Source organism: Lycorma delicatula, chromosome 4 (genome assembly GCF_047948215.1).
Source record: "Lycorma delicatula isolate Av1 chromosome 4, ASM4794821v1, whole genome shotgun sequence".
Classification (NCBI taxonomy): Eukaryota; Metazoa; Arthropoda; class Insecta; order Hemiptera; family Fulgoridae; genus Lycorma; species Lycorma delicatula.
In genome coordinates this window covers 61890698-61903277 of record NC_134458.1, presented here as the reverse complement: position 1 = coordinate 61903277, position 12580 = coordinate 61890698, and the positions used below count along the sequence as shown (strand labels likewise).

At 34.4% G+C, this 12580-nt stretch overlaps 1 protein-coding gene across 1 annotated transcript in view; it reads left to right on the top strand.

The window, feature by feature from the left end:
- Dhc62B (Dynein heavy chain at 62B) overlaps positions 1–6845 on the top strand; it is a 253254-nt gene extending 246409 nt beyond the window's left edge. The window contains exon 55 of the mRNA XM_075361705.1: positions 6587–6845. Coding sequence (XP_075217820.1) covers positions 6587–6845 — 259 coding nt within the window. The remainder of the gene's footprint in view (positions 1–6586) is intronic.
- The last annotated feature ends 5735 nt before the right edge of the window (positions 6846–12580 follow it).

Here is a 12580-nt window from a genome sequence, read left to right as displayed (position 1 = left end):
TGGGAGCGGCGATCGCCTTGTTGTTTGAAGTTGTAAGAAGTGGATTTTTTATAAAAGTCAATACTATTAATCATCCAAACACACGTGTGTCCGGGAAGGGGTTGGGGGACCGCGTGACCGCAGTCAAGAAGCCTGTGTTGTGTTGATTGTGTAATCTGAAACATAGAAACAGAAACACACACAAAAAAAAGGAAATGTTATTTTTATTTCATTTGATTGGGAAGACAGGAAAGGAAAAGGCAGTGTTTTCCCTTGTACGTGGGGTTATATACAACGTAACCGAATTTACAAATTAACGCGGGTGTTACAATAACCTATCCTGTGAGGTGGGTTTTAGGTAGTTTGGCGTATATTATTATTATTTTTCCTTCTCCTGGGAACTACTCGGGTTGTAATGTCGCGCAACGCTTTAAAAAAAATTATGTATATATATACACATACCTTTTGTGGTCTCTTCGTGGAACGGTGTGGGGAATTATATTTGATTTTACAGATCTGACAATTTTAATTTAAAAACGATCACTTGCACGGGATTTTTGCGTGATTTCTATTTATAGGTTACGCGATATAGAGGCTCCTAAGCCTCGTTTGCCATTTTTTGACTCCCGTACCGCCTCTTCACGGTGGTTCGTCTAATACGGCATAAGGCCGTTTTCTTACACCCTGTGGAGTTGGGTCATCTCGGCAGAAACCCCGAAGGTGGCCGTGTACGGACACGGCCGCCCTCCCGAACATTCTGCGCGCCTGCGCCACCCTTACCTCGGATACGGTTTGTATCCCCGTATCGTAAGAGTGGCTTTCTAACGTACCACGGTGCTCCAAATATCGTTCGCAACGCTATGTTTTGAACGGCTTCTAATTTCTTTTGAAGCGTGGAGTTCAACAAAGCCCCCCATGACGGGTAAGCATATGTTAGAATCGGCAGAACGTATAGCCGAAAAATGAGCAGTTTTGTCGCCAGTGGGTATGGGCTGATACTGTTCAGTACTGGGTATAGTGAGACCTAGCGGCATTTGCCTTTTGGGTCACATATTTGACATGTTCCCATAAGGTGAGCCGTTTATCCAGGACTACTCCCAGGTACTTGACTGTTATCCCAAAGGGGATTTTCTATCTTGAGATTTCCAGCTGCCTGGCTGGAGCACGTGTCTTGAATGTGAACATCACGATTACCGATTTTTCTCCGTTAACCCTGATTCTCCACATATCGAGCCACGGATCTAGTAGATCCAACTGCCTTTGGAGTCTCTCGACCGCGTAATCTACATTTCTGGATTCATAAAAATATGCCGTGTCGTCTGCATATAGAGCTGTTTGTATTGCTTCCGACAGCGGCATATCGTTGACGTAGGCCGTGTACAAGAATGCTGAAAGCACTGCCAGTTGTTTTTCCGCGTTCAAACATGTGTCAGACAACAGTATTACGTCTACTAGTAGATCCTCAGCCAGATGGCAGGGTTCTGCCGTCTTGGCTACTACTGAGTTGACGTTCCACTGTAGTAGTCTGAGCGTTTGCCTAACCGTACCTAGATAGCAGGTTCATAAGGCACTCTATTATAGCCTGAATACAGTCCTTTAGAGATTTTGCTTGGAGCAGGCGCGGTAGTACTGTAAGAATTTCCCGTAGGATATCTTTAATTGTCACTTGTGACAGGAAATCCGTACCGGAGCTCTCCTTCGGGGGTGTGCGGTTATAATTATTTTGCCGCCGGAGAGGCTGGGGATCATAGACGCCTTTTTGGCGGGGCGTGGCGTTTCTGGGACGGTTGGTCTGCCAGATGTCGTGGGTTTAGCAGCTGCCCTCTTTGATTTTACCGATCTTTTCGCTGCCTCTTTTTCCTGTGGAGCAGGCTTGTTTGGCTTTTTTGCCTCCATCTTTTTGGGAACAGTGGCTGGTTTAGGCTTGGGTGGTGTGGAGGTAGGCGATTCCACTTTTTCCACCGTCGCCGCTGTCGCTGGGAAAACTGCCTGCGGCTGGGGGCTCTGTTTACCCTCATCGGCAACTCGTGCCCAGCTACGACCGTCAATGACGGCAGATTTTCTCGGTGCCTTTTTGTTTGTTTAGCTGTTGCTTGTAATACGGACAGCCCCTGTGATTGGCCGGATGAGGCCCCTTACAGTTAGGAACCTTATAGGCTTCACACACGTTGCTCTGACGTGGTCACACTTCACACAGAGCTGAGCCCTGCGGCAATAGTTCGACGAGTGGCCGAACTTTTGGCACCTGTGGCACTGGGTCGGACCCCCTCGCGACACAAATGCGGTCACCTTTATCCTACAATAAAACAGGTTATCCAGGTCGTAAATGACCCTGATGGCTGTCATCCGCTTTAAGGCGACGAGGCACGTGGGGATTTCCCTCCCGTCCCTCGTCGACAACTTTTTGACGGAAACTGCCTCAAAACCGAGCGAGGTCAGCTCCTCTTTCACTTCATCCGGGGTGGCTCCATAAGGGATGCCGCGGATGACCACTTTTAGCTCCCTGTCCTTTGGGAGCTGGAAAGAGTGGAAGGCGACTCCTTGGAGTGCAGAAAGCTCTGAACTTCCCGTAAATCTTCCCCGCTGCTTAACTACACCCTGATTGACAGCCCAGTGCTTTTGGCAACCAGGCGCCCTCTTGTTCTAGCGGAGATCTCTCTCGCCAACGATGGCCACTGCTTGGGGCATTCCAACATTATTAGCGGGATTTTTTCCCTTCTGATGACCTGAGGCTGCGAAGGATTTCCTTCACTAACCTCCATAATGGCAGCTGCCGCCTCGGGGCTGCCCCTCGAAATACTCGGCTCCGCGGTCACCGACGCCTGGCGCTTAATTCTTTTACGGGCCCCTGCACCGTTTTCCTCACTTCCCTCGGAAAATTCCGGGGTAGAAGAACGGGGAGGAGGAGGGCGAGTAGTCGTCATGAATAACTGGTTTAAATTTAAAAGTTTAAATGAAAAATGTTCTTTTAAAAATAGACTTAATAGTATTAAACTAAATTGTTGATTATAGTTTGCAATTTACAATCATGTATTTAAATTACATAATTGAAAAAGATTAAATTAAATAGATTTATGAAATAGGGAATTACTTAAGCTATAGTAAATTGTCTATGCATTTCCTATTTATGTCTAATTAATTAATATAAGATTTATTATAGTCAATGTTAAATTAAATAAAGATATATCTATATAATATATAACAAAATATATATATATGTGTGTGTATGTAATGTTTATATTGTATTTTTAATATAGTCAATTAATAAAAAATAATTGTTATTAAAATAATTAATCAATAGGTAAAACTAATAATTAATAAGCGTCTATATAAATATATGTGTTGTTATTGGGGATTAAGCCGTTAGAAGTAAAAGCACGTGGCAAGGCCAGACTTCTGGTCACGCAGACACAGCGGCGGCAGGTGGAATCCTGTCACCAACTGACACACACACGTTACTAAATGCAGTACTTAAATTATGTCATTTAGAAATTAAATAAATATTAATTAAATATGAAGATATTAGTAAGGAAGATTAAATAATTAACAGAGGAATCACTGATAGTTTTCTGGAGCTAAGGAAACACGCCACAAGGTCCTGTAGCACGTGTTTACTTAAGAATAAAGCTAGCTTAATTTATACACTAAAGTAACACTAATCACTGTTAACTTCACAGTTATATACTTAAATATTAATTAGCAAAGGATAAAACATCAGACGGTCGCTAAGATGATCTGAAACCTAACAAGCAGCAATAATATGAGGAGAGCACAACACCCTACTTTCACAGAATTCACATATACTATATCATATTATTGATTGGAAGACTGTTAACATCAAAAAGTGACGACAATATTGAGCGAATCAGAGACTTGATATGGTACAATCGGCGATTAACTGTCAGAATGATTGCAGAACAATTGAATTCGAACCGTACCACAGTCCATCAAATTTTGACACAAATTGGACATGAAAATGCAAAATACAATATGTGCAAAATTGGTCCCAAAAAACCTCGCTGTTGAACAGAAAAACAACAGTGTGGACATATGCCGTGATCTTCTAGGACAAATTGAAACCGATCCTGATTTTCTAAAAAATGTTATTACTGGTGATGTATCTTGGATATTTGAGTACGACCCAGAAACAAAACATCAGAGCAAGCAGTGGCACACTTCAAACTCACCACATCCCAAAAAAGCAAAAATGAGCAAATCAAAACCATGCTAATTTGTTTCTTCAGTAGTAATGGTATTGTCTATAAGGAGTTTCTGCCTACAGGACAGACTGTAAATTAATATGTTTACTGAGAAATTCTTGAAAGACTGCGGAAAGGGGTTGCCCGCATGAGACCAGCCATCAAAGACAACTGGATGCTGCATCATGACAATGCACCTTGTCACACTGCACTCTCAGTTAATGAGTTTTTGGCAAAGTAAAACATTCCTGTAGTTCCTCAACCACCTTTTTCACCTGACTTGGGTCCCTGCAACTTCGTCTTCCTGACTGTTCACAACTTTAAAAAACACACCTCAAAGGACACCATTTTGGAACAATAAAAAACATTTTAAAAAATGTAATTGACCATCTGAAGGATATTCCGGTTTCTGAGTTCCAACACTGCTATGAAGAGTGGGAAAACAATTTGAAGTGTTGTGTGGCTTCCCAAGGGAACTATTTCGAAGCTGATAGAGTCCATATGTAATTGTATTGTAAATAAAAAGTTTTTCTGAACCAGTCTCATTACTTTATTTACAGACCTTGTACGTTCATATGAATTTATTAATTTTAATAACTTATGTTATTTGATTAAGAAAATAGCAATAATACAACTAACTACTTACATTAACAGAAAAATACTGGTCAATAGTCTTTCTTTTTTTTTTTTTTTGCTTTAATGGACAGTTTAAAATTATTTTCTCGGAAACATTTTAATGTTAAAATATCAGTGGTTGCCACTTCATTTTCTTCAGCCTACTTAAAACACAAGTTAAAAGCACTCAAAGCACTTTCGTGACCTACAGTACTAATCTAATCAATGGCAAACGTGTCACATTTTCGCCATCAATATTGTCTTGGCCCTGATCCAGCACATCTTCAGTTATCTCCTAGTCAATCAATTGATAATTTTCATCTTCAATTCCGGTCAGCCATTCATTTATGTCGTCTTGTGTCAGTCTTTCTGAGTTATTCTGACTACACAGTTGGGCCAAAGATTCCCTAATGTCGTTTATTTCAGCATCAGAACTGAAATTACTTCTTTAAGATGTCTGTATTTTTTCATTTTCCACTAGTTTTGTGCATTTTTCATATAAATGTAATAGAGGATGAGTTGGCCACAAATTTTTCCAAGAGCACACTATTGTCTTTACCGGAATCTTTTCCCAAGCTTGTGTGAGATCAAACATGATGTCTTTAAGATTTATTTCTTTTAAACATTTTAAAATAGGTGTCGTATTTTCTAATTTACTCATTACACTATATAATAGACTCTTTTTGTAATTTGTTTTAACCATCGTGATTAATTTTGATCCATTGGCTGAATGATAGCTATAACATTTGGCGCAAATAAGACACGTAAAAATAAACCCATCTTTACTTTTAAGTCTTCATCTGGGTGACCCATAAAATTGTTTAAAAATAACCATGCTTTTTCTGGTAATTGTCTTCATTTAAGGAATTTTTTTACTGATGACACGAACTGCTCATTAAACCATTCAAAAAATGGTCATTCATGTTCGGCTTTGATTTTTTTATTTTACAGAAAGTTTTTAAAAGTCCTAGGATTTTTGGACTTGCCTGTAACAAGCGATTCAAGTTTATGGGTACCACTCGCATTTGAACAAGGCATAAATATAATTCTGTTTTTTCAATATTTTCAACCTATAGCGCTCTTTTCAGCACAATGGACAAATGTTTTTTTTCAATAGCAGTCTCTGAATTAACCCACTTTCATTGGCATTATAAACCTGGTCAGATTGTTTCAGATTTTAATGCACTATTCATCATAGTGTTTTAAACACATTTGCTAAATCCCAAACTATTAACTTTCATCCTTTTCTGTTTTTTTTTGCTTTTTGAAGACCGGTTATCTCTGAGACCATAACTCTTTGAAATATGGAACAGAAATATTGGCTTTGTTATGATTTCCAGTGAAAAAAGTTTTGGTGATAGATTTTTTATTACAGTTTGTTTTCTACATTATTACACAATGGATGTGGCAAGGAAGGGGTGCTGCCAAATTCTTGTTAGCTGATCAACTTTTATACATGTGAGAAGTGGCTTTTGTATCTGAAAGAAAATTGGCAAATTTTTAAAAGTAATTGATAAACTTAAAACTGATCAGGCTAGATATTTATGTAAATATGTAATGGAAATGTCATGATTTTCTTTCTGAAATATTTATTTTCAAATTCCAGTCTCTAATAATATTGTAGAGTAGAACGTACACTTTGTGACCAGATTATATTTATTCAAATTATGTTAATGTAATCAAAATGCTACTGCAGTTTCTTTTTAATTCCTTCCTCAGCTTCTACTCAAATGTTAAAATATTTTTGGTTTTGTATGGCATCAGTATTTTAAACTTGTTACTGGATTTTACAGGGGCCTACTAGAAGAGCAGTTACCTAAAGTTATATATGATGTATTACCGCTGACTTGGCTAAAGCCTATTCTGAAACCTGAATTGGAAGAACAGTTTAGATACAAATGTCCTCTTTATAATACATCTGAAAGAAAAGGTGATGTATCAACAGCCGGACATTCAACAAACTACATCTTACCTTTTCTATTAGAAACAAAAAAAGAACCTTCTCACTGGGTAAAACGAGGGTGTGCTCTTTTGTGTCAGCTAGATGATTAATTAACTATTGTAATTTAATTTGTACAATAAACTTAATTTTAATTATGATAAAATAACTGAAGTTTCATTTAGAAATGAAATTTTTACTTTCATTTACAGAATAACAATAAACCCAAAAGTGGTACAAATGTACAACAACTACATTTAATTTCTATTCTTAGTTCAATACAGCTTTGTAAATTTTCATCTCCTTAACTAGTCAGTAATGCAGTTTGTTGGAATAATTTTCACTCACTTTCTGACTGAGTATGTCTTTTTAAGGCAGTGAATATGAAAAATGGGTTTTGACAGAATTTGAAGTACCCATAGAGTTTATGAACACTGTATAGTATTATTGCTGTACAGGTACACATTACACTATTTTTCATGATGGATTTCACTTATGTGTGCACATATGTATGTAAAATTAAGTATCTACCAAGACAAAAAAATTGCATCACTCACTTACCTACAAGAGTATTTGCTGCACTCTTCACCACTGTCTGTGTGGAATCATATTTATTAAAACTACTATATAAAATTAAGTTATCAATTTATATTTTTTCATAATTAAGACTTTCTTAAAACATGTATAACCCAAACTAAACTTCATAAATTATTTCTCTAGTATTTTCTCTTTAAAAGTTTCTCCAGTTGTTCTCAAAATCTATCTAGATAGTCAATAATCTTTAATGTGTTTTTTTTTTTTTTACATTAAACTAGTTTGATGCTACTCTATATTTCCTTTTTATTCTGTGATCTTTTAAGCTCAGCATATCTACTACATCATCCTTAATTCTTGAGTTTTTATTTTATACAATTGTTGTCAGTACCATGTCTGGTACTGATATATGGCAACTAAAAATACTCAGTACTGGTATATACAGTATATCTACTTACCAGTGTGATTGTAGCATTAATTTTATTTATTACTGATAAATTATTCTCACTATCATAGCCAAAATATTAAAATGTGTCTATTTGGTACATGCTTTTAAATAAGAGTTTAATGATACAGTAACCACTGTAATATAAATACTGTTTTAAGACATGTTTCCAAGCATTTATTTTTGAACCAGACAAGATAGCATGATTTTATTTTAGGATCAGTTATGCTAAGCACATAATAACATCACCTACTGCTAACTAGTATATTTCTTTATAAACTAACTTAATCTACAATAGGTTCTTTCCAGTTCTTTTGGTGTAATATCAGCCTCTAGATTTCTTTGAATTTTGCTGGGATACCACATTTCAATATCTTTGTCAAAATTGTTTCAAAATTTTTTCTTAATGCCTTTTTTTCTTTTTTCATATTTTTCCACCCTTAAGTGATATACTTTATACTAAATACTATTTAAATCCCAACTAGCAGAATTTTTTGTTTATATGAAGACCACTTTTGCTTTGGCAGTCTGCTTTGAATATCAATTATATTGTCCATTCTTTTCAATCTCACAGCCTATCTAGGCTGTTTTTATTTAAAAATTCATCCTTTTTATTTATTATTACTTAACATTTGATCCAGTCACTCCTGAATAGTACCATTAATTAAACCACAGAAATAAAAGTACTCAAATAATGTAGACAAACAGATTCAATTAAAATTATTAAGTATATCACTGACAAAGGCCACAGAAAGGTACTACTCAATCTAATCTTGGTAATATGGCAGATTTTAAGAATTAACAAACAATTAGTGCCTGTGTAAGAAGTTTAGTGTAAGACTCTATTGCATTATATTAGATATAAAGTTGGATTATACATTATAGTATAGTCACTATAATTATTTATATATAACATCTAAATGCTAGCTTAACATGATTCAATTTTAACCCGACTCAAAAAAAAATTTTTTATGTAAGCATTTCATGTGAAGGAGTAGAACAAGTCCCATGCTTCCATCTCACTACAGTATTTATTCTGTTACAAATTGGGTTCTGTGAAAATGGCCGTTAGTGTGATTCTACCCCAGTTTGTACATTAGGGATGATACCAAGAATATTATTAATTTTACAGAACTGAACTATTTTTCTAGGATTGGTTTTTCATCCACATTGTACACTTAGTAACTACAAGTTAATGCAGTTGTGAGTTCTCTAAATTTATTCTAGGTACCGTTATTCTAAATCATTTATTTCAATCTCTAAAGTAGGAAACTTTTTCTAAAACAATCTAAAGTTGTAATAATGATTTGAAAAACAAGGAGGTTATATGAATTTAAGGTAAGTATGAGTAGTTATGAGTAACTACAAAAAATATAAGTACAATAATGACATAAATATGGAGCAAGTCCACTCATTATACTGTTTGTTACCTGCATCATTTCTTTGAAACAACAGAGAAATATAGTGAAAGTCTACATTTCCCTGAAAATATATTTGTGTGGAAATGTAGACTTTCATCTGGTAAAATTTCAACCTGATTCTTTATCACAAAATGATATAGCTAAAGATAAGACTGCCATTTTCATTAAAATGATATCTACTACAAAAACGAGATACTCTTTTTGATAGGGATTTTATTACCTTTAACACAGCTTATGACAGGACTTAAATAAATAAAGTAATATGGAAGTGATATAGATAACACAATTACCAAATCTTCAACCTATAACCAGTTCCCAGGATTGATCATAACAAAAATAAGAATAAAAGTAATGATTATATTATACAATCAGCAATCTGAACATATCCATTGATTCTATGAACAGAATTTTAACATCGATGTGAGCACTATTGGGAGCAACATGTATTTAAGATGTGCTATCATTCCCTAATGTAGCAGGTTCCTATAATTATGTACATGTACCTTAACGGGCCACTTAATATCCTGAAGTTTGTCAGTAACCAGCTTGTGACTGGGTAAACTACATGAGAAATATATTAATAAAATATAAATGCATAGTATGTGGAAATGCAACTCAATCACATTAATATAAACAGCAAATAAGAAACAAAAGATAAACAACATAAGATCAACAAGAGGTGTCAGTAATTTGAAAAAAACATAGAATAGATTGTTCAGTTAATTATGAATAGTTGAAAAAAAACACCCAAATATTCAGTGAATGAATGTGAGCTGGCAGCAGACAGAGAAGGCATTCCTGAGTTTGATAATCTACAATGCATATGAATGATGTGAGCCCTCTCTGATATTGTAATATCCATAGATTTTCTTTTTCAAATTTAATTATATTTATTCTCAATGAATTAATATCTTCTCTTTTAATAACTAAAAACAATTATAACCACTATACAATAAAAAACAGGTAATAACTACAAACAGTTACAATCCCTAGAATATGAAAAATGTTTTCAGTGGTCCAAGTACCAAAAAGATTAATACTTTAAACAGATTTTTTCTGGACAATCAAAATCCTTATTACAGTTAGGAACAATCTGGAAAGCTTAAGCCAATTAATGAAACTGAAAAGTGGATAACATGCGGTCACATAATAACTATTAGTCACAATTCCCTTTAACTTTTTGAACAGATAAATAACTAGAAGGTTTGCAACATCATGATAATCCCACATTAACTTTTGAATTGAAGTGGCCAAGCATCTTCATACTTGCATCATATGATGCTTGAAGCTGCAAAATACATTTTTTCTGAATATATTTGCAATTTGCTGGTTGTGAACCAGTCACTGGTACCACAAAACAGTGAATAGAATATCAAAATAGCCCTCAGGAACCTTACCTCTAGACATCAGTATAGTATCATTGGCAAATATAAGTGTTTGGCCATTAGAATACAGATCATTTAAATGAATAAAGAGGAGAGAGGATGAAAATCAGGTTATATAACATCCATGCTCAACATGTAAGACTTGAACATTTAGTTGTTCCACTGAAAGACACAAATTGATTTCAATTCAGGTAGTTATTCAAACTGTTGGGTATAACACCATAAAAGTTCCATATCTTTCAAGCTTCCCCAAAAGAATCAGATGATAGACACAGCTGAATGTATTGCTTAATTCACACAGATTAAAGGCACAGAATTTACCATCTATGAAGGCATCTTAAACTTCTACCAGAGATAGGATTGTTGATGTTAAAGATTTTCTTTTGCAAAAGGCAAACTGCAATGGCCAAAACAAGTTATTACACTTCATTTGAGGAAGGATGACAGTTGGTAGCAAATGATTTGGGAACACTCTTCTTGTAAATTTATTTATTTATCATTATTCAAATGATAGTATAAATCCAAATTTAGATAACTAATATGTTTACAATATACATCATCATACTATCATTATATGCTTTAAAATATTAGGTTGTACTATCATCAATCTAAATGCCAACTTATTTACAAAATTAGCAATTTAAATAAAAACTTATTGTGATATAGCCATATATATTCACTATAATTGAATATAGCCACAGGAAAATTCAAAAACATTTTTTATAACTAACTACATTAAAACAGTTTTAGATAGATAAAAAACTTAAATACCTAAACTAAGAATAAATGCAAGCAAATAATAGTTCAAATATCAAATCTTAACTTTATAATACATTGCAGGATGTCTCTCTCTCTCTCTCTCTCTCTCTCTCTATATATATATATATATAAAGATTTCACTAAGATTCATTATTAAATATCTACATTTTAAACAAAGAGTTAATTAAAAGTGTTTAATCTAAAGGATAATTAATACCATCCTTGAAATTTTAAGATCAGGAAATAATCACTAACATGGTGTAATTGTGAAGAAGCCATTTCGTACAAATCAACTTTTAGAGATTATAAATTTCCTATTGACTTCAAAATTGAACAAACATAGCATTACTATGTACCAATGCTATGATCCTGACAAGACAACCTTTCCACAAATTCGGTGTGAGAAAATGGAATATCATTAACAATATCCACAATGTAACAGATAAAAAATTGTTAAAATCATCAGATTAATCATTTCTCTTGAATGGAAGGACTGTTTTTTTATGGCAATGATCACATTCAAGTAGTCTGTAAGGGTTGGAGTTGAACGCATTACTGATATAACAGTCATTACAGGATTTTTTGTGATAGTCACTTATTCTGTATATCTTCTCACACTTCAGGAATTCATGATAGAATTTATTTTTAATTTCTACACTTTGTGCTCCCTTTAACAATAATTTTAAATATTCTGAGTTTACTTAAATATATAGTACTCCACAATCTTCTATTTACCTGAGAAATCACCATTATTTTATATTATTATTTCAATTTTTTCCTGATTTTTGCAAAAGTTTCTTTTCTCTTGACACACACTCTCTCTCTTTCTTCTCTCTCTGTATATTTATATATATATATATATAATGTTTGTTAGTTCAAAATCTTAAATCTCTGAAAGTTCTTCACCAATTGCTTTGAAAATTTGACATAAGATTGCGTTTGAATACGCGTGTGTTTTTATATACCTAAGATGTCACACCTGTGACAGGTACAAACATGCTTGTTTTAAAAAACAGCGCCATCTGTTGGATGTAAAAGCAACACATGCTATACTAAATATTTTACGATTCCATTTCATTATTTCCAATATATGTGTTTGCTAGACTAAAAAACTACTGGACCAATTTACGCGTGGGGAAAAAGGGAAAAATCGAAAAAGGTAAAAGAGAAGAAGGGAAAATGGTAATAAGAAAAAAGGAAATGGAAACGGGAAAGGAGAAAAAAGAAAAGAGGAAGGGGGAAAGAATATATAGAAAAGAGAAATGCGGGAAGGAAAGGAAAAATGGGGAAAGGGAAAGGGGAAA